General features: G+C 44.0%; 1 protein-coding gene across 2 annotated transcripts in view; it reads right to left on the minus strand.

Annotated features, from left to right (window-relative positions):
* NWD1 (NACHT and WD repeat domain containing 1) overlaps window positions 1–23,757 on the minus strand; it is an 82,222-nt gene that overhangs the window by 7,885 nt on the left and 50,580 nt on the right. For both annotated transcript variants that reach the window (XM_086408607.1, XM_086408608.1), the window contains 5 exons: window positions 19,973–20,181; window positions 12,683–12,955; window positions 6,771–6,861; window positions 3,427–3,581; window positions 1,233–1,509 (listed from right to left, as the gene is read on the minus strand). In XM_086408607.1, the coding sequence (XP_086264733.1) occupies window positions 1,233–1,509; window positions 3,427–3,581; window positions 6,771–6,861; window positions 12,683–12,955; window positions 19,973–20,181 (1,005 nt within the window). The remainder of the gene's footprint in view (window positions 1–1,232; window positions 1,510–3,426; window positions 3,582–6,770; window positions 6,862–12,682; window positions 12,956–19,972; window positions 20,182–23,757) is intronic.

Here is a 23,757-nt window from a genome sequence, read left to right on the forward strand (position 1 = left end):
GCCCACCACCCTGCTCTGTTTCTTCACATCCTACTCACCCCCATGACTAGCAGGCAAGCACCTCAAATTTTGCAACTTCATCTGCCTTGCTCACTGTTAACGCCCAGAGTTTGGCCCCAAGACTAGCACTAAACCAATGTCTGTCGAATCCAGACACGAACTTGAGAGTGAATTTCTTTTCTCATTTTATGATCAGCCAGGCAGAAGATTGAAGGCAGAAGCAGAAAAGGATGACAGAGGATGAGATGGTTGGATGGCGTCACCGATTCAATGGACATGACTTGGTGACTGAACAACAACAGGAATTTCTATACCTCCGTCTACCCAGTGGGGATTGGGCAGGTATTACTACTGACATGCTTAGATCCCCTTTACCAGTCAGTTCACCCAGATCTAAGACCTCATGGCTGTTGAGTGAAGGAAGCACCTCATTTAGCAATGCCTAGGGGCTGAGCCCACCACCTAGGATGGCCAGTGACTGCCTGATATGGGAGTAAAAAGGCTGGTCCCTTTGCTTCAAGATGGGACAACTGTGAAGTGCAATTCGTGTTCCTGGGCTCCTTGTGGAATCAAGCTGAGACCAGCTCCATGTTCAACACTGCTGCCACCCAGCCTGCTTCCTCACTCTCTCCTCCTGGGAGCTCTCCTCTGTACCCCACTTGTGCAAATATCCCCATCAGGAACCCTGCCTCCAGGGAAGCCTCAACTAAAACAGGAATTGACCATCAAATAGTCAATGACCATATGCTAGAAATTTATGAAATCGAGTCCTGTTTTCTATCAGCCACTTTTAACCTAACTGGGGTGTTACACACTGAATGTTTGGGTCCTACCCCCAAAGAGGTGTTGAAGTCCTAACCCCCTAATGTGATGGTGTTAGGAGGTGGGACCTTTGGAAGGTGATTAGGTCATGAGGGTGGAGTCCCCATTAATGGAATTAGTGCCCTTGTAAGAAGAGACTCTAGAGATTGCTTCTTTCTCTGCTCTCTGCCATTGGAGGACAGATTGAGAAGGTGGCCATCTGCAAACCAGGAAGTGGGCTCTCAACAGACATTGATCTGCCAGGGCCTTGATCTCAGACTTTCTAGCCTCCAGATCCATGAGAAATAAGTGTCTGTTCTTTAATCTTCTCCTCTTCCTGTCTATGGTGTTTTGTTATGACAACCCAAACAGACCAAGACAGGGGCTTCAGTTCTTACCCACACAAATGGCTGTGCTTAAGTCTTACAAACCTTCTGCCAAGTCCCAAATGCTGACTTTGTTTTTGTCCCCAGTTTGAGGGAAATAGACATAGCTGCCGTTGTGTGACACTGCTGTGAGGCCAGTGCGGTCCAAGAATGGGTTAGAGGCCCTCGGCTTCTGAGCACAGGTGAGATCCCAGACTTTAAAAGATGAGGACTGACGGGAAGCAGATGCCACCAAGGCCCCACCCCGGGCCAGCAGGCTCACAGGGGCCCCGACACCGTCCAAGATGTCCAGCAGAGTCCCCTGCGCTGACAGACTCCACACCTGAGGATGGAAGCAGAGCGGCAGAACTTCTCCTTATGCTGCTGCAGTTCAGGAGGAATATTCTTAAGCTCACTTGTCTGCCCAAGATAAACTTTCAGGCTGGAGGTCAAGGGCCCTCACATTTCCTCACCCCCTCAAACTTTCCTACATCTCATCAATCAGCTACCATGGCAGTTCTCAAAGTGTGTTCTGGGGAACCCCTGGAAGTTAGCCTCCAGGTGGTTCTGCAAAAGGGGAGTTTCAGGGAGTTCTACAAAAACACAATTATTTTTGCTGTTATTTAAGAGGTCATTTTACACATTCTTCCTCTCATAAATGAGCAATAGTCTTCGAGAAACTATGGAATATGTTATCAGAACAGATGGGAGAATGTAGAATCAAATATGAGAATCTGATTGTCTTCTATGAAGCCAGACAAGAAAGAGATTTGCCAAAGTATGAAATGATAACACTTTTCATGATTTGTGTGTGTGTTTCAGAAAATAATAACTGTTTTCACAAAATTATGCTATTATATTCATATGTCATGTTGAGGAATTAATGGAGAAGTATTTTTAGATTTTGGCATTTAAAAATTTAACATGGTAAGTATCAGTAGATACTAAATGCAATACAGGATCTGAAAAATGACACTTGTAGAAAAACTGGTGAAATAGGATCGAGGTCTGTAGATGAGTTTTGTCCCAAATGATATTGTCCCAATGTTAATATCTTGGTTTTGATAATGAGATCAATGTGATATAAGATGTTAACCCTGAGGATAGCTGGATGAAGAGTTGATATGTATAGTTTTATGTTTTACGGAAGAGTTGCAAAGAGACCCAGAGAGTACTCATATATGTGTGTGTCTGTGTGTATATAATCATATATATATGTATATATGTGTGTGTATAATCATATACATATATATGTACATATATATGTGTGTGTGTATATATATATGTCCAATCCTGCTCCTCTGAAAGTTATATATATACATATACACACACACACATATATATGGGGCTTCCCTGGTGGCTCAGGTGGTAAAGAATCTGCCTGAAATGTGGGAGATCCGGATTCAATCCCTGGGTCAGGAAGATCTCCTGGAGAAGGGAATGGCAACTCACTGCAGTATTCTTGCCTGGAAAATCCCACGGACAGAGGAGCCTGGTGGGCTACAGTCCGTGGGGTCACAAAGAGGTGGATGACTGAGTGACTAAGACACACATATATGTATGAGATCTATCTGGGCTCTCTTCACAATTCTTCTGTAAGAACCTAAAACTATTTCAAAATAGATAATTTGTTAAAAAATATATGAATCATGTGGATATAATCCACATACATGAAAGCTCCTTGAAGGTTCTCAATAACCTTTAAAAATCTAAAGAGGTCCTAAGACCAGAATGTTGCTGCTACTGTATCACATGCTCTTCTCCCCAGCTTGGAGAACTTTGAGCTTAATAGGATTTTTTCCCCATCTCCCCAACCCTGCTCCTCTGAAAGTCAAACTCTTCCCAGTATTTTATGTTTAGCAGGAATGCTCTCTCTTTTGTTAAGTGCTTTAATAATTCCCCCTAGATCTGTCTCTGAGTCCCAGAAGACCACCCCCACCGTGTCATCCAATGACCTGCTCTGTTTTGCCTGCACTAGTCTTTGTGGGTTTCTGTATTTTGAAGCCAAATGATCCCTAAAGAACCATACTTTGGGACTTCCCTGGTAGTCTGGTGGCTAAGACTCCTTGCTCTCAATGCAGGGACCTGGAGATCTCATGTGTCACAGCTAAGAATTTGCATGTCACAACTACAAGATTCCACATACTGCAACTAACACCTGGAACAGCCAAATAAATAAATATTTTTGTTTAGAAAAAGAATCATACTTTCTCTTCCAGAGGTGAAGGTGAGGACGATGGGCCATGCATCTCTCCCTCACCTGAATGAGTGCATCCCGGGACCCGGTGACAATCAGATTGTTTTCAGGACCAAAAACGGCTGTCTCTACCACATCTTCATGTTCAAGGTCAGTGGCCAGGAATCGATGAAATCCCTGTGCATCTGCCAAAAATATCCTCACGGACCTTCCAAAACCTAAAACAGCAGACAAAGATTATACCTTTCACTCCTTGAGGAATTTGAGAGTAATTGAATTCAATCAATAACAATTTTTTTTTGAGCACCTACTATACACAGGTAGAAAGGATACAGTGGTGAACAAGATAGACCAGGCCTCCTTCCTCATAGAGCCTACAGTTGGGGAAGGGTGAGCACACCAGTGATCAATAACCTCATAGAAAACAGTAAAGTTATTTATTATCACAAGGCTATGAGTTTTCAGAGAGCTGATTCTGCCTGTTTGGGTTGCTCATGGTCTCCCAGAACAAAGCTAGACACATGGTAAACATGTTTTGAAGATGGAAGGAGGGGTGGGAGGGCAGGAGGAAGGAAGGAAAATAAAATGATTACAGCTTGTGTTAAGGGCAATGAAGTCAGGGGCTGGATGCCATGAGAAAAATAGGACTCAGAGACGCACATAGCAGAGAAAGCAACGTGAAGATGGAGGCAGAGACTGGAGAGATGTGGCCATAAGCCAAGGAATCCCGGCAGAAGCTGGAAGAAGCAAAAAACAAACACGTGAAGAAAAAACAACAGCGTAAAAAAAAAAACAACCAAAAAAAACATACTTCTCAGAAGACTTTGGAGGGCGCCAGTCCCACCAATGCCTTGATTTTGGACTTCCTGACACTAGAACCATGAATAAAGATATTCTTATTGTTTTAAGCCACCATGCTTGTGCGGTAATTTATTGTAGGACATTTGCATTGCCTTTAGAGAGATGAAGAGGTGGCAAGCACTGGAAGGGTGGGAATAGCATGAGATGCCCGGAAGGAAGGAAAGGCCAGCTGTGTTTGAGAGAAGCATGGAAGCCAGTGTGGCTGGAGCAGAAGGAAGAGGAGGTGAAGGAGAGGAAGGAGGAGGTAGATTTAGCAAAACAGCAACAGGAACCTCCTTAGTGGTCCAGTGGTTAAGAACCTGCCTTTGAGTAGTACTGATGACCCTATTTTCAGGGCAGCAATGGAGAATCAGACATAGAGAACAGATTTACGGACACGAGGTTGCAGGGGTGGGGGGTGGGAGAGAGGAGAGGGCAGGACGATTGGAGAGATGAGCAGGGACACATATACACTGTCGTATGTAAAATAAATAGCCGGTGGGATAGCTGTGTGACTTGGGGAACTCAAACCGAGGCTCTGTGACAATCTGGAGGGTAGGCCCCCATTAAAATCATGTTGATTTCATGTTGGGTTTGGGGGTCTATTGCATTAAATAAGATGTATTAATAACACAAATGCCACTTATTTCTCTTTACCTTTTTAAATGGGGTCACGAGAACGTACACAATACAAATGTGGTTCACATTTGTAGTTTTCATTGCTGGACAGCGCTGGTCTAAAGTGTCTTGAACCCTGGAAATGGCTTTGTAAAAATCAGACTGAAGGATTTCCCTGGTAGTCCAGTGGCTAAGACGCCATGCTCCCTTTGCAGGGGCCTGGCTTCTGTGCCTGGTCAGGGAACTAGACCCCACAGGCTGCAGCTAACGATCCCACATGCGACAATGATCAAAGGTGCCGCCTGTGGCAACTAAGACCCAGTGCAGCCAAAAAAATAAACTGATTAGTTTTAAAAAATTGGACTGGGACTTCCCTGATTGTCCAGTGGTTGGGAATCTACCTTCCAATGCAGGGGACAAGGGTTCAATCCCTGGTTGGGAAACTAAGATCCCACATGACGCAGAGCAACTAAGCCCATGCTCAACTAGAGAGTCCATGACAGTAATAAAAGATCTCACACGATGGAAGGAGGATCCCACATGCTGCAACTAAGACCTGATACAGCCAAATAAAAAAATAAAAATGAATATTAAAAAAAAAATTAGACTGATCTAAGGTGACTCAGACGGTAAAGAATCTGCCCGCCATGTGGGAGATCCGGGTTCAGTCCAGGTTGGTAAGATCCCCTGGAGAAGGGAAGGGCTACCCACTCCAGCATTCTTGCTGGAGAATTCCATGGACAGAGGAGCCTGGCGGGCTGCAGTTCCTGGGTTGCAAAGAGTCAGACAGACTGAGCGGATACCCTTTCCCTTTCAAGGACAGTGAAAGCGATCTGTATGATGCTACAGTGATGGATATACATCATTACCCATTTGTCCAAACCCACGGAATACACAGCACCAAGAGTGAACCGTAATGTGAGCCACAGACTTTGAATGAGGATGCTGTGTCAGTGGGGTTTCATCAAACTTGGAGCTGCAACAAGCGTGCCGCTCTAGTGGGTGATGTTGAAAACGGGGGAGGCTAATGGGAGCAAGCAGGTACCTGGAATTCTCTGTGCCTTTTGCTCAGTTTGGCTGTGAGCCTAAAACTACTCTAAAATGTTTTTCTTTAAAAATAAAATCAGGATATGGAGCACCTGTTTGTCACCTCTACCAGGAAGCCTTCCCTGACTACTTCAGGCTAAGTCATAGGTTCCTGTACCCCCTGATTCTTGTCTGAACATGGCACCAACCAGCCTTTCCTGTGGCTACCTAATCACTCATATCTCCTGATATGAGGGGTTGTGTGGGCTGGGTGTACTCTCTCCTCTCACCCCATGCCTCTCTATCCCTGTAACTCAGGCAGGAATAACCACTCTCATTTCAGAGGTAATGGAACAGAAGTCCAGAATGTTTCAGAGATTTATCCAGAACAGGGGTTGATGAACTACAGCCCGTGGGCAAAAATTGGCTGGTCATCTATTTTTATATGTGAGCTAGTAGTTTTTAAGTTTTTTCCATCCTTGAAGAAACTAAATAGGATTACTATTTCATAACACATGACAATGGTATAAAATTCAAATTTCAGCATCATGAAAGTACTTTTTTAAACTTTTTGGCCACACTGCATAGCTATAGGATCTTAATTCCCTGACCAGGGATTGAACCCCTGTCCCCTACATTAGAAGTGTGGAGTCTTAACCACTGGACCTCCAGGGAAGTCTCTCAGCATCCATGCAAATGTTATTGGCACACAGCCACACTCACTTGAAATCTCATCCATGGTGGGCTTCGCATTACAAGGACAGGGTTGGATAGTTATGACAGAGACCAGCAGTGATGTTTACTATGAGGCCCTGTGCAGAAAGAGTTTGCCCACCCACGTCCCCATTTCCCCAGGCCCCTCTCCACTGCCAACCAAACCCAGAGTTGCTGCCTCATGGCTCCAAATGAGAGCTAAACGCTACCTGCAGCGAGAAGAGACTCGTCTTCAGAGACCACCAGGAACCCCACAGCTTCCGGAAGCTTTTCCAGCAGGCTGTCTCCTTCGGAGGAAACCTGTGCAGAATCAAGGATGCCCATCGAGCGTTTCCACCAGGTTAAGGGTTTAAGGTCAAGGGCTTGCGTGTGATGCAAGGCCCTGCCACTCACCAGCTCTATGATCCTAAGTAAATTCCTTCAGCCCCAGGCTGCCTCAGTTTCCTCATCTGTTAAGTGGGCGATGATCCCAGGACTGCCTCACGGGGCTATCATGGGGTGAGAAGTGCATGGGATGGAGCCTTCTGTCTCATAATCAACCCTCCCAAAGTGGTAGCTGTTATTATTATTACTGTTGATGTTATTGTTGTAACCAACTCAGGGACCCGGCGACTATCACAGCACTCTAGTTTTCTGCCCCAAGAAGAGCTCAGAGATCATAAATAAGATTGAAAGATAGATTGCAGCTGGAAGACGGCAGTACCGTTCTCCCCATTCCCAAGTTGCAGAGATGAACTGATTTTGTTCAGCTCTTAGAGGAAGGTTTGGGTTTATTTTTGGTTGTTTTTGCCTGAAGAGGGGCAGGAGGAAGTTAATTTCTGCAATGGCTGTTGATGAAATACAATTTTTATTTTAAGGCAGGACAAGAAGAAACTAAACATAAAATTCTCTCTGTGCGTTAGTTTGGGCCTTCTCCCTCCCTAAGGGGTAGTGTGCGTCTGCCTGACACAGTAGCCAGCTCTCCTCAAAGATGGGAGTGCCTGCTCAACCACAAAGATGAATTTTCCTTTCTTCTTCTTTTTCTTTTTACAATTTATGCTTTAATTTTGAGGGAAATGGAGATAGTAGTACGAGTAATTCTTTTCCATAGATATTTCACTGTGAAGGAGAGTCTTTTTAAGGTTCTCATTGGTTATCTATCTTATATATAATAGTGTATATATGTCAATCCCAGTCTCTCAATCAGTGTTATATTAGTCTCTGCTAACAAACGAAGTGCAACAAAGTGAATCAGCCATACGTATACATAGAGGGCTTCCCCGTGGCTCAGCAGTAAAGAATCTGCGTACAATGAAGGAGCCACAGGAGACACAGGTTTGATCACTGGGCTGGGAAGGTCCCCTGGAGGAGGGCATGGCAACCCACTCCAGTACTCTTGAAAGGAGAATCCCATGGACAGAGGAGCCTGGAGGGCTACAGTCCAAAGAGTCGCACAGAGTCGGACACAACTAAAGCGACTTAGCACACACGCACACATATATCCCCTCTTTTTCAGATATCCTTCCCATCTCGGTCACCACAGAACGCTGAGCAGAGTTCCCTGTGTTACACAGTGGCTTCCTGCCAGTTATCTATTTTATACATGTGTGTGTGCTCAGTCGCTCAGCCATGTCCAACTCTGTAACTCTATGGACTGTGGCCCGCCAGGCTCCTCTGTCCCTGGGATCTCCCAGGCAAGAATACTGGAGTAGGGTGCCATTTCCTTCCCTAGGGGATCTTCCCAACCCAGGGATCAAACCCACATCTCCTGCGTCTCCTACATTGGCAGACGGGTTCTTTACTGCTAGCAACATCCTAGCAAGCCCCTCGAAAAGCAGAGTAGAACCTAAATAATATTTAACCTAGAAAGAAGATGCTTCCTTCGAGCCTCTAGTGGAGGGGTCTGAATCAATTTAATCTGTACTTTGAGTGGGCCTGGACTTGACTGCATCTTTAGTTTAAGCTGATCTTACCACTGTCTTCACATGTTTTGAAAGTAGAATCAAGACTTTCTCCCCAGCGGGGCTAGGATCTGAACACTAGTGAGATTCTAGAGACCCCTAGTTCTTACAACCCAGTCACCATCCTTCTAAATAGCAGAATTGATCTCTCTTCAGCCTGACCACCCGCTTTTTGGGGGTGCTGGGGATTGTCGTCCAGTCACGCCAACAGTTTTCTGCCCCGATATACATGTTTCTAGGAATCTAGTTTGAGTTCTGCCAGAAAAAGACACTGAGAATAGTATTTGAGTGCAACTAGTTTATTTGGAGGTCGATCCTAGGAAACACTGGTATAGTGTGGAGAATTGAGACAAGGAAGGAAAGGCAGCCAATCAGTGTGGCTCAAGAAGCAGTTACCAATGCAGGCAAATGTACGTGAGTCCTGCTGGGGATGCCCTGAGAGAGAGTAGAGCATGCATCAGAGTTACCCCCACTGAGGGATCAAGAGCTGGGTGGGGTTCTACCCACCACCTCTATTTCAGATTGGGAAGAGGCTGCTCCCAGGAGCAGCAATGCCGAGACCAAGTGTGTGGGTGCGGGGAGAGAGGGGCAGGAAAGAAAAAAGACTCAGCTAGGTGCAGGGTCACAGATGTGCAACTGTAATATGAGTGCCTGACATCAAGCCTTCTGACTGCTGAGGCATCCATTTCTAAAGACACCCATCTTGAATAAACAAGCTGGCAGCTGCTAGCAAAACCACTGGATAAGGAACCAGGCTGCCCACCATGAAGGTTCCTCTTTCAGAAAACTCTGGTAACCTAGATAACTGACCACGTGGGTGACCCTGCCTTCCCCTTCCTACATCCTAACTCCTCCCCATGTGTTTTAAATTTTCCAGTAAAGATTGGATCCACAAAAGGCTTGGCACCCTACCCTCAAATCTGTGTGGTCCTCGGGCATGCTATCTACCTTCCTCAAAGTTCTCTGATGGGTTTTAGCTGAAGTGCATCCCATGATCATTAAAAAAAAAAAAAAAAAAAGAGCCACAAGAGCCGGCCCAGTCATAAATAGGGGCTCCGTGGGAGAAACGTGTTAGAGCCCCCTATGAGTGATGTGTGCCCAGGAAAGCACCATAGGCATTCCTAACCGAGGGCATTACCATCAGTAGCCAGGGGACCGACAGAATAGCCTTCTGAATCGAGGGGATTGGCATGGGGCATCAAAGATGAGTTACACAGGGAGAAACCTGAACTCAACTAACATTATGTTCAGTTTACTCCACTGTTATCCCAGTGCTCCCACCCTACCCTGGCTGACTGGAAGCCTGGAGAGGTGCCCGTCTGTGCATCCCTTTCAGCGCCCTGCATGTAGGCTCCCTGTTTGCCCCCGTTTTACAGATGAGGAAACTGAAGCTCAGCAAAGGGCTGAGTAGCCCAAGAATACAACTAGGTAGAGGTGGAACTGGGATTTTCCTTTTTTTTGGTTTGTCTTTGTTTGTTTGCTTATTGAAACATAGTTGATTGACAACATTGTGTTAATTTCTGGTTTATGACAAAGCGATTCAGTATATATATTCTTTTCCATTATAGTTTATTACAGGTTATTGAATATAGTTCCCTATGCTGTACAGCAGGGCCTTGTTATTTATCTATTTTATATATAGTAGCTTGGATCTGTTCATTTCAAACTCTTAATTTATCCCTACCCCCCATCCTCTTTCCCCTTTGGTTACCAAAAGTTTGTTATCTGTCTGTGAGTTTGTTTCTGTTTTTTAAATAAGTTCATTTGTAGATTCCACATATAAGTGATATCATATGGTATTTGTCTTCCTCTTTTTGGCTTACTTCACTTAGTGAGATACTCTCTAGATCCATCCATGTTGCTGCAAATGGCATTATTCCGTTCTTTTTTATGGCTGAATAGTGTTTCCTTATGTATATGTACCACATCTTCTTTATCCATTTATCTGTCTGAAGGATATTTAGGTGGCTTCCATGTCTTGACCATTGTAAATAGTGCTGCAATGAATATTGGGGTTCATGGATCCTTTTGAATTGGAGTTTTCTCTGGATTTATGCCCAGGACTGGGATTGCTGGATCACAGGGCAACTCTAGTTTTGGTTTTTTAAGGAACCTCCGTACTGTTTTGCATAGTGGCTGCACCAACTTACATTCAGGACTGGGGTTTTCAAATTCAGTGAGTCTGACCCTAGAGTTCATGTTCCTTGCTAGGCTGCAGGATATTAGTGAAAATAATCAGTGATTGAAGGAGTAATGGGAAGCAACCAAGAGACCTGATGAAAGGACTGGGATTATCTTCCATGATCATGGTTGGTGCCTTGATTGCTCAGGGAAGCTACGAGGCATGAGGTCCAGAAATCTGGAGTTTGGGGGTGATTCTTTTTTTAAACCTTTTATTTTGCATTGGAGTATAGCCAATACACTATACTGATGCTGAAGTTGAAGCTTCAGTATTTTGGTCACCTGATACGGACAGCTGACCCATTGGAAAAGTCCCTGATGCTGGAAAAGATTGAGGGGAGAAGGAGAAGGCATCAGAGGATGAGATGGTAGTACAGCATCACCAGTGCAATGGACAGGAACTTGGGCAAACTTCGGGAGATGGTAAGGGACAGGGAGGCCTGCTGTGCTGCAGTCAATGCGGTAGCAGAGTCAGGTACAACTGGTCGACTGAACAACAACAACAACATAGCCAATTAACAATGTTGTGATAGTTTCAGGCGGACGGCAAAGGGACTCAGCCATACGTATACATGTATCCATTCTCCCAGAGACCTCCCTCCCATCCAGGCTGCTGTACAACACTGAGCGGAATTCCCTGTGCTATAAAGTAGGTCCTTGTTGGTTATGGGACGATTCTTTAGTGGCCATATTTCTCCCTTCCTGAAACTCTCACCTCCTCAATAGGACATGCAAAACCCTCTGTGATCTATTTCCATTCCACTTCTCTTTTCTCCACAACACCAAGCATGTTCCTACTGCCTCACCACGCAACCCCCTATTCCCTCCATCTTTGCTTATTCATCTTAGTAATCCTTTCTTCTTCTGAGGCTGTCTCCCTGGAGAGGAACCTTCCAAGACTGCCTCTATCAGAAGCATTTGTTCCTTCACCCAAGCAAGAACATGCTATTTCTACCTCTACTGAAAACAGACTCTGTTCCTCTTAGTATGACTGTGAGTCATTGGAGAGCCTGGCTCCCTCCCTAGACTGAATTCCTCCCTAGACTGACGATGTGGTTAGACTCTAATGCATGGCGTGGTGCCCTTGCTCCTCCACCTGCAACTCCGATATAACGCAATCTTGGTGCCCCATCCATGTCCCCTCAATGCACTCCTCTATCCCTGAAGGGTGCGCACTGCACACCTGCAACTCGGTGCTGGGAGGTTGTTTTTCTGACCTCATTCCCTCATACACTTGGCCCCTGTGTTAATGCTCCTTGGAGCAGCCCTCACCTAACCACTGATGGAGCTGGTGGATAGAAACCCAAGTCCTATCCCCTTATCAGGGACAGTTCTGATACATGTTCTATACTTTCTCCCAGAGCATCCGCAGAAAGACTGAGCATCAACAGTTGCGCATTGGCCAGCCCCCAGAAGACACCAAGAGATGTTTCCTGGACTGTGCTGAATTGCAAACCCCTAGAATGAAGAAGCCTAGTGTCATTCATTAAAAGATCAAAGGTGATGGAATAATGCCATCTGCAGCACATGGGTGGATCTATACGACATCCTTTATATGTGGAATCTAAAAAGAAATGATACAAATGAACTTATTTACAAAACAGAAGCAGACTGACAGATTTAGAAAAGGAATTTATGATGGGGGGAGAATATAGGGAAGTGATAGTTAGGGAATTTGGGAATGACATGTACACTCTGCTATATTTAAATGGATAACCAACAAGGACCTACTGTATAGCCCAGGGAACTCTGCTCAATGTTATGTGGCAGCCTGGATGGAAGGGGATTTGGAGGAGAATGGATACACATATATGTATGACAGAGTCCCTTTGCTGTCCACCTGAAACTATCACAACATTGTTAATCAGGTATACTCTTAATATGAAATAGAAGGTTAAAAAAAAAACAGATCAAAGGTGAGATGGTTTCTCCCAACTTCTAGGACATCTAAGCACTTTGGAGCTGAATTAATGTTGACTCAGTCAACATTAGTTGCTTACCAAAGAGATGGAGCCCATGCTGGACCCAGTAACCATCATTCCTCGTTTCTGGACTGAGACCCCACAGGCAAGTGTATCTTCTTTGATGCTGGACAAACGTTGCCTCCTGTGCAGTGTTCCCGTGGCTGAGCTCCACAGACTGATCACGCCACCCTGGGACACAGTCAGCAGTGTGGCCTGGGAAGCCAGCACTGCCATGCATACCCAGGGGTCAGAGGCATCCCCCAGGATACGGAAAATCAGCTCTGCAGTTTCCAGGTTCCAAGCACTGATCTAACAGAATGATGAAAAGACAGAGCCATGTCAGAGGGAGACCTAGATCGCAAGTTTGCCAGAGTCAAATGCAAGACCTGTTCTTTTTTCTTTTTGGTCATTGCAATTGAAGTCTTTTTATCTTTATACAAATTTTAATGGTTCCTTTCCCTTTATTGGTTTTTGTTCAGTCGCTCAGACGTGTCCGACTCTTTGCAACCCCGTGGACTGCAGCACGCCAGGCTTCCCTGTCCTTCACAATCTCCCGGAGTTCACTCAAACTCATGTCCATTGAACTGGTGATGCCATCCATTTATAGTTACTACAAAATATTGACAATATTAAAACCTGCTCTTTTTTAGAGTTTATGCATTTTATTGTCAACGCTCCATCAGTTTAAAGAAAAAGGAGGGAAGGACTTCCCTGGCGGTACAGTGGGTAAGAATCCACCTGCCAATGCAGGCACATGGGTTCTATCCCACTAAACCCATGTGCCACAGCTACTGAGCCCATATGTTTAAATAACTCAAGCCCGTGCGCCTAGAGCCAGAGCTCTGCTACAAGAGAAGCCACTGCTATGAGAAGCCCGTGAACCGCAACCAAGAGTAGCCCCTGCTCACCACAACTAGAGGAAGCCTGAGCACATCGACGAAGACCTGGTGTAACCAAAAACAAGTAAATCAATTGAAAAAGAAGTAACCGGCAACGTTTTTAAAAATTTGATTAAAAAGCAAAAAGGAGTGGGGAAGTGGAAGGGATCCTGGAATGGATTCTGGAATGGCAAAAGAACATGTGTGGAAAAACTGATAAAATCCAAATGAAGTGTGGAGTTGAATTGATGGTAATTGTCCATATTAATGTTTATTTTTGATAAATGTACACTGGTTATGTAAGACAGCATTGGAGAAAGCTGGAACAAGTCCATACAGGAACCCTCTCTACTATCTCTGGAGTTTTTCTACAAATCTAAAACTGCTGGGAGTTCCCTGGTGGCCCAGCAGTTAAGAATCCACCTTTCAATGCAGGGGACACAAGTTTGATCCCTGGTCAGGGAACTAAGATCCCACATGCCATGGGCAACACACTCTGGAACCCGGGCACCACAGCTAAAGAGAAGCCCACAAGCCACAACAAAAGATCCTGCAAGCTGCAACTAAGACCCAACACAACCAAAAATAAATGAATATATATATTTTTAGGAAAAAAAGGGTATTATTTCTCAAATCATTTTTAAAAAATAAATAAATAAAATTGCTCTAAAATACAGCTTTAAAAAAATAGAAAAACAGCCGTGCCATATGCATATATGTTCATTCCAAGTAATTACTGATGTATAATTAGAGAAGTTTCATCCTTAACCTTATCCCCAAAAGTATCTTTTCATCAAAAGTAATCATTTAAATAATTCTATTAATTCTACTTGTGGGGTTTACACTAAAGGACTCGGAAAAGATACACAGAAAGATATATACATGTGTATATATGTATAAGGAAAGTTACCTCAGCTATTTGAACATGCAAAGAACTGGAAGCAACCTGTATGTCCAGTATTAAGGGATTAGTTAAATAAGCTGCAGCAGAGCCATGCAACGGAATCTTATGAAATCACTAAACATGCTGATTTTGAAGAATTTTTAAGGTTGTGGGCAAAGATCCTTTTATAAAGCTGTACATATGGTTTTATCCCCCTTTTGTTTCATACACACATATATACACACACGCACACCGTAAAAAGCAAAATTATGATAATGGTTAGGTTAGCAGTTATTTATTATATACTATTCCTTTACTATATTTTCCCAACTTTTGCTGATAACATAGCTGATTTCTAGAATCAGTTTTGAAAACAACCCACATCTCTGTAATAGTTAGGCCTACACTGTCCAATAAAAATACGATGTAAGCCACACATGATGTTAAATTTTTTATAAGCCACATTTAAAAAGGTAAAAAGAAACAAGAGGTATCAATTTCAATGATATACCTTTTTAACCCAATATATTCAAATGTTGTCATTTCAACATATAATCAATACAAAATTATTATTGAAATATTTTACATTATATTTTATGATACTGAGTCTTTGAAATCCAGTGTGTTTTATGCTTACTGTGCCTGTATGCTCAGACGCTCAGTCACGTCTGACTCTGCAACCCCATGGACTGAAGCCCACCAGGCTTCTCTGTCCATGGCATTCTCTCAGCAAGAATACTGGAATGGGATGTCATTTCCTCCCCCAGGGTATCTTCCTGATGTAGGGATTTCACCTCCATCTCCTACCCCTCTCGCGTTGGCAAGGGGATTCTTTACCACTAGCGCCACCTGGGGTGCCCTTTGTATACAGTTCAGTTCAGTCGCTCAGTCGTGTCCGACTCTTTGTGGCCCCATGGACTGCAGCACTCCATGCCTCCCTGTCCATCGCCAACTCCCAGAGTTCACTCAAACTCATGTCCATTGAGTTGCTGATGCCATCCAACCATCTCATCCTCTGTCGTCCCCTTCTCCTCCTGCCCTCAATCTCTCCCAGCATCAGGGTCTTTTCCAAGGAGTCAGCTCTTCACAGCAGGTGGCCAAAGTATTGGAGTTTCAGCTTCAACATCAGTCCTTCCAAAGAACACCCAGGACTAATGTCCTTTAGGATGCACTGGTTGGATCTCCTTGCAGTCCAAGGGACTCTTAAGAGTCTTCTCCAACACCACAGTTCAAAAGCATCAATTCTTTGGCACTCAGCTTTCTTTATAGTCCAACTCTCACATCCATACATGACTACTGGAAAAATCATAGCCTTGACTAGACGGACCTTTGTTTGCCAAGTGATGTCTCTGCTTTTTAATATGCTATCTAGGTTGATCATAACTTTCCTTCCAAAGAGTAAGCGTCGTTTAATTTCATGGCTGCAATCACCATCTGCAGTGATTTTGGAGCCCCAAAAAATAAAGTCTGCCACTGTTTCCACTGTTTCCCCATCTATTTGCCATGAAGTGATGGGACCAGATGCCATGATCTTAGTTTTCTGAATGTTGAGTTTTAAGCCAATATTTTCACTCTCTTTCACTTTCATCAAGACGCTTTTTAGTTCTTCACTTTCTGCCATAAGGGTGGTATCATCTGCATATCTGAAGTTATTGATATTTCTCCCAGCAATCTTGATTTCAGCTTGTGCTTCATCCAGCCCAGTGTTTCTCCTGATGTACTCTGCATATAAGTTAAATAAGCAGGGTGACAATATACAGCCTTGACGTACTCCTTTTGCTATTTGGAACCAGTATGTTGTTCCATGTCCAGTTCTAACTGTTGCTTCCTGACCTGCATACAGGTTTCTTAAGAGGCAAGTCAGGTGGTCTGGTATTCCCATTTCTTTAAGAATTTTCCACAGTTTGTTGTGGTCCACACAGTCAAAGGCTTTGGCATAGTCAATAAAGCAGAAACAGACATTTTTCTGGAATTGTCTTGCTTTTTCCATGATCCAATGGATGTTGGCAATTTGATCTCTGGTTCCTCTGCCTTTTCTAAATCCACCTTGAACATCTGGAATTTCATGGTTCATGTACTGTTGAAGCCTGGCTTGGAGAATTTTGAGCATTATTTTACTAGCCTATGAGATGAGTGCAATTGTGTGGTAGTTTGAGCATTCTTTGGCACTGCCTTTCTTTGGGATTGGAATGAAAACTGACCTTTTCCAGTCCTGTGGCCACTGCTGAGTTTTCCGAATTTGCTGGCATATTGAGTGCAGCACTTTCACAGTATCATCTTTCAGGATTTGAAATAGGTCAACTGGAATTCCATCACCTCCACCAGCTTTGTTCGTAGTGATGCTTCCTAAGGCCCATTTGACTTCACATTCCAGGATGTCTGGCTCGAGGTTGGTAATTACACCATCGTGATTATCTGGGTCATGAAGATCTTTTTTGTACAGTTCTTCTGTGTATTCTCACCACCTCTTCTTAATATCTCTGCTTCTGTTAGGTCCATACCATTTCTGTCCTTTTTTTGAGCCCATCTTTGCATGAAATCTTCCCTTGGAATCTCTAATTTGGACTCTAATGTTCCCTTGGTATCTCTAATTTGGACTCTAAGTGGACTGCCTCAGGGGCAGAGGCTCTGGGTGCAGTAGACCAGGGTATGGCATAAGCCCTCCTGGAGGAGGTTGCCGTTAACCCCACCATAGAGCTGCCAGAACTTACATGGGACTGGGAAATGAACTCTTGGCAGGCACAAACAGAACCCTTGTGCACACCAGGACCGAGGAGAAAGGAGCAATGACCCCACAAGAGACTGACCCAGACTTGCCCGTGAGTGTCCAGGAGTCTCCAGCAGAGGCGTGGGTCGGCGGTGCCCTGCTGCAGAGCTGGGGGCACTGCGTGTAGCAGTGTGGGCATGGGACCTTTTGAAGGAGGTCGCCATTACCTTCATTACCTCCACCATAGTTTGAAGTGAAGTAAAGTGAAGTCGCTCAGTCATGTCCAAATCTTTGACACCCCATGGACTGTAGCCTACAAGGTGTCTCTGTCCATGGAATTTTCCAGGCAAGAATACTGGAGTGGGGCACTATTTCCTTCTCCAGGGGATCTTCCCAAGCCAGGGATCGAACCCGGGTTGCCCGCTTTGCAGACAGACGCTTTACCGTCTGAGCCACCAGGGAGGCCCCTAGTTTGGCCCCAGGTAAATAACAGGGAGGGAACACAGCCCCACCCATCAACAGAAAATTGGATTAAAGATTTACTGAACATGGCCCTGCCCATCAGAACAAAACAATTTCCCCTCAATCACTCTCTCCCATCAGGAAGCTTCCATAAGCCTCTTACCTTTCTCCATCAGAGGGCAGACAGACTGAAAACCATAATCACAGGAAACTAACCAATCTAATCACATGGACCACAGCCTTGTCTAACTCAATGAAACTATGAGCCATGCCATGTAGGGCCACCCAAGACGGACAGGTCACGGTGGAGAGTTCTGACAAAATGTGTTCCACTGGAGAAGGGAATGGCAAACCACTTCAGTATTCTTGCCTTGAGAACCCCATGAACAGTATGAAAAGGCAAAAAGATGGGTCACTGAAAGATGAACTCCCCAGGTTGGTAGGCGCCCAATATGCTACTGGAAATCAGTGGAGAAATAACTCCAGAAAGAATGAAAAGATGGAGCCAAAGCAAAAACAACACACTGCTGTGTATGTGACTGGTGATGGAAGTAAAGCCCGATGCTGTAAAGAGCAATATTGCGTAGGAACCTGGAATGTTAGGTCCATGAATCAAGGCAATTGGAAGTGGTCAAACAGGAGATAGCAAGAGTGAACATCAACATTCTAGGAATCAGCAAACTAAAATGGACTGGAATGGGTGAGTTTAACTCAGATGACCATTATATCTACTACTGTGGGCAAGAATCCCTTAGAAGAAATGAAGTAGCCATCATAGTCAACAAAAGAGTCCGAAATGCAGTACTTGGATGCAATCTCAAAAATGACAGAATGATCTCTGTTCGTTTTCAAGGCAAACCATTCAACACCACAGTAATCCAAGTCTATACCCCAGCCAGTAATGATGAAGAAGCTGAAGCTGAATGGTTCTTTGAAGACTACAAGACCTTCTAGAATGAACACCTGAGAAAGATGTCCTTTTAATTAGAGGGGACTGGAATGCAAAAGTAGGAAGGCAAGAAACACCTGGAGTAACAGGCAAATTCGGTCTTGGAGTACAGAATGAAGGAAGGCAAAGGCTAATAGAGTTTTGCCAAGAGAATGCACTGGTCATAGCAAACACCCTCTTTCAACAACACAAGAGAAGACACTACACATGGACATCACCAGATGGTCAACACTGAAATCAGACTGATTATATTCTTTGCATTCAAAGATGGAGAAGCTCTATGCAGTCATCAAAAACAAGACTGGGAGCTGACTGTGGAACAGACCATGAACTCCATATTGCCAAATTCAGACTTAAATTGAAGAAAGTAGATGGCAACCCATTCCAGTGTTCTTGCCTGGAGAATCCTGTGGACGGAGGAGCCTGTTGGGCTGCTGTCCATGGGGTCACACAGAGTCGGATACGACTGAAGCGACTTAGCATGCATGCATGCACTGGAGAAGGAAATGGCAACCCACTCCAGTATTCTTGCTTGGAGAATCCCAGGGATGGAGGAGACTGGTGGGCTGCCGTCTATGGGGTTGCACAGAATCGGACATGACTGAATCGACTTAGCAGTAGTAACAGCAGCAGCAGGGAGAACCACTAGACTATTCAGGTATGACCTAAATCAAATCCCTTATAATTATACAGTGGAAGTGAGAAATAGTTTCAAGGGATTAGATCTGATAGATAGAGTGCCTGAAGAACTATGGATGGAGGTTCATGACACTGTACAAGAGGCAGGGATCAAGACCATCCCCAAGGAAAAGAAATGCAAAAAAGGCAAAATGGTTGTCTGAGGAGGCCTTTGTGTACAGCACATCTCAATTTGGAGTAGCCACATTTCAAGTGCTCGATAGCAACATATAGCTGGTGGTCACCATATTGGACAGCAGAGCTTATAAACTACCAATATTACTCACATGTTAACAAGTACCAATTACTTTTATTACTTCATTGTAGAACAATTAATAGCTATTAATTATTTGGTACTTACTATGTACCAACAAACTGGAAAATTCTTAAAGAAATGGCAATGCCAGACCACCTGACCTGTCTCCTGAGAAATATGTATGCAGGTCAAGAAGCAATAGTTAGAACAGAACATAAATAACATAACATATCAAAGTTTGCAGGGTGTCGGTAAAGCAGTGCTCAGAGGGAAATTTATAGCACTAAAAATGACTGTATTAAATACTATGAAAGGTCTCAAATCTTAAGGTCAGAAAGAACTATCAAGGTTATCTAATCTTCAGAACTCTAAGTTTTGAAGCCCCTTATGGCACCCTCTCAAGTGGTGGTGTACTTAGCCTCATTTCAGGGAACACCTCTTATAAACACAATGTGCCATCTTTGACTGCTCTGGTCTCAGCCTTCCTTTGCCAACAGGGCAGGTATTTGTTACCTTTGAGCCTGAAGCTGAATACACAACCTTCTTTGCTTCATCCACACGAAGGCTCCAGGTCTGAGATTCAGTGGGATCTTTTGAACCTCCATCCCAAATGGTGAATTTCTCCTGGCCAGACAGTAAGTCCCACAAGCGCAAGGTCTGGTCTTTCGAGGCAGAGACGGCATGTGTCCCTTGGGCAAACACTTCCACACACCTCACCTCTCCTGCAACAGACCAGGGTGGAGGAGAGCACATTAGCTGGGAACATTTCGACCTTCTGACTACTAAAACATCTATGGGCTTGGAAATCCCTGGTTTACCAAAGAAGAGATGTACAGATTAGAACACGTCTGAATTACAAATAATGGAATGTGGGGACTTTTCTGGTGGTCCAGAGGTTACGGGTTTGCCTGCTAACGCAGGGGACACAGGTTTGATCCCTGGTCCAGGAGGATTCCACATGTGGCGGAGCAACTCAGCCTGTGAGTCGCAACTCCTCACTCTAGAGCCCGTGAGCGGCAACTACCGAGTCCTGGCACCACAGCTCCTGAGGCCTGTGTGCCTTCAGGCCCGTGCTCTGCCGTAAGAGTAGCCCCCGCTCACCGCAACAAGAGGAAACGCCTGCACAGCGACGAAGACCCAGTACAGCCAAAAATAAATGCATGCACACGTGAACACATCAGAAACCATAACGGAATGTGGCGAAGCTAAACTGAATGAAACAACTGGTTGGGATTAAATCATTTGCCCAAATGTTGACTCGCTACTAAACAGATCATTAAAATGTATAAAAGTTCATCATCTAGGGAGTATTTAAAGTTAATAAACTAACAAAAAAACCGAAGTGAGATTATAGAAAATGTCATACTCGTGGAGAGATATTTTTCTAGGAAAAAACATGAAATCTGGAAGACATAAAGGGGAAAAATTGACCGATTGGATTGCATAAAAATGTAAAACTTCAGAAGGATAAACTTGAAAGATATCACACACTGGGAGAAAATATTTGCAGTCCATAACAGATAAGTGAAGACCCTCCCTAATAAACAAATAGTTCTTACAAATAAGCAAGAAAAATGCAAATAACCTACTCACAAACGGGACAAAGAATATAAACAAGAAATTTACAGAAACAGTACAAGTGAACAATAAGCATTTGAAAGTGATACTCAACCTCACTAGTAACCACAAAAATCCATCATGAAATACCAGTACTATTATTATCCATTGTATTGGCAAAAATTTGATGGATTGCTTGCTGGAGTGCTGGCAGAGATACAAGAAATCAGTTATTCTTATACCCCACTAATGAGAGTATGCTGCTGCTAAGTCGCTTCAGTCGTGTCCAACTCTGTGCGACCCCAAAGACCGCAGCCCACCAGGCTCCCCCGTCCCTGGGATTCTCCAGGCAAGAACAATGGAGTGGGTTGCCATTTCCTTCTCCAATTAGAGTATAAGTTGATAAAAAAACTTGCAAAGATGTAACTTGGTGACATTTTTTTAAAGTTAAAATGTGCAACCTCTTGGTTTTGATAATATACTATAGTTGTACAAGGCATTGCTAGTCTGGGAAGGTGTATAAAAGTACATGGGAACTCTTTGTACTATTTCAAAAGTTTTTCTGAGTCTATAGATTTTTTTTAGTACAAGAAGCTAAGAAAAAGAGAGAAAACATGAAAAATGTGCATACGATTTGACTAAGAAATCCCACTTCTAGAAATGGTGTCTTACAGAAATAATAGCATAAGTGTGTGAAGATGGATAAGGACTTTAATTGCAATATTGTCTAAATAAAACAAACAAAAAAAAAAACTGAGGACTTTCCTGGTGGCCCAGTGGCTAAGACTCCGATCTCCCAAAACTGGGGGCTCGGGTTCAATCAATCCCTGGTCAGAGAATTAGACTCCACATGCTAAAAATTCCACCCAGTGCAGTCAAATAAATTAATGTATATTTTTAATGTTCAAAATGGATGGGGGGGGTACCCTGAGGGCACAGAAGCCATTCTAATTTTTATTAAAGAAAACACCCAAAGGGAAAAACACGTGCAGTCACACACACTGAAGTCGATCGGGTTCTGGGATCTCTCAGGTGTGGGGGGATTTAAAGGGCTGATCCAGCCCCAAAGCTTCAGGGTCCTGGTTAATCTGTCTCCAAAAGAGAACCTCGTTTCAAGGTTTTTTCTTGTTTAATCTTTCCTCTTTAACAGCAGCCTGAAAGAAGATAATTCTCTTTTTCCACTAGAAATATAAAACTGAAAAGCCCATCCTGGAACTCCCCTGGTGGTCTGTGGCTAAGACTCCATGCTCCCAGTGCAGGGGGCCAGGATTCGATCCCTTGTCCAGGAACCAGATCCCACATGCTGCAATGAAGGTCAAAGATCTTGTGTGCCTCAACTGAGACCCGACGCAGCAAAATAAAGAAATTAACAAATAAATATTTAAAAAACCAAAAACAACCTATGAAAAGAGAGTTGGTTAAATAATATGGTGTGTGTTAATTGCTCAGTCACGTCCGACTTTTTGGGACCCCATGGACTGTAGCCCACCAGGCTCCTCAGTCCATAGAATTCTCCAGGCAAGAGTACTGGAGGGGATAGTCATTCCCTTCTTCAGGAGATCTTCCCCACCTAGAGATCAAAGCCAGGTCTCCTGCACTGCAGGCAGATTCTTTACCATCTGAGCTACCAGGGAAGCCCAAATAATATGGTACACCCATATAAAGAATATTATGCAAGAATTAAAAATAATAAGAAGGAAGGAGATATATATATATGCCCTGGAGAAGGAAATGGCAACCCACAACAGTATTCTTGCTGGGAAAATGCCATGGACTGACCACACACACACACACACATATATACATATATGCACTGACCTGACCATAATAGTCATTATTACTACAATAGCCAATATTTACTGAGTGCTTTCTATGTGCCAAGCATAGCTGTTAACATGCATTAAACTCCTTTAATCTCATAACAACTCTTTGAGATAATATTATTATCACATTGGGCTTCCCTTGTGACTCAGGTGGTAAAGAATCCACCTGCAATGCGAGAGACCTTGGTTCAATTCCTAGGTCAGGAAGATCCACTGGAGAAGGGGATGGCTACCCACTCCAGTATTCTGGCCTGGAGAATTCCATGGACTGCATAGTCCATGGTGTCAAAAAGAGTTGGGCATGACTGAGTGACTTTCACTTTCATATTGTATAGATGGGGAAACTGAGTCATAGCCTAGGATGGTAACTTATGCAAAGCCACATGGCTAATAAGTAACTGAGCCAGGATCTCAGCCAGGAGCCCAGACTCTCAATCTCTACAAAACATTGATACAATCTATTGGGCTTCCTTGGTGGCTCAGATGGTAAAGAATCTGCCTGGAGACCTGGGTTCGATCCCTGGGCCAGGAAGATTCCCCTGGAGAAGGGAAAGGCAACCCACTCCAGTATTCTTGCCTGGAGAATTCCATGAGCAGAGAAGCCTGGTGGGCTACAGTCCATGGGGTTGCAAAGAGTCAGACACGACTGAGAGACTAATACACGTACATTGTGACAAAAGCAAGCTGCAGCCCAGTGTATAAAACAGCACGATGTGATTTTTGACAGGAGCTCAAAAGACAGAGCTATGTCTGCATAAGCCTAGAGAAAAAATTGCTAATGGCATATAACAGAGTGTGTGCACTGATCACTTTTGGGGGAACACTGAAGGATCGAGGGACAGTAAAGGAAGGGCATTTTGTTTTAGAATTCACATGTCACCAGTATTTGGAGTGATTTTTATTACTTGAGATTGGGGT

This window comes from Bos grunniens, chromosome 7 (assembly GCF_055505025.1).
Source record: "Bos grunniens cultivar Pamir isolate PY7600 chromosome 7, Bosgru_T2T1.0, whole genome shotgun sequence".
In the NCBI taxonomy this organism is placed as follows: domain Eukaryota; kingdom Metazoa; phylum Chordata; class Mammalia; order Artiodactyla; family Bovidae; genus Bos; species Bos grunniens.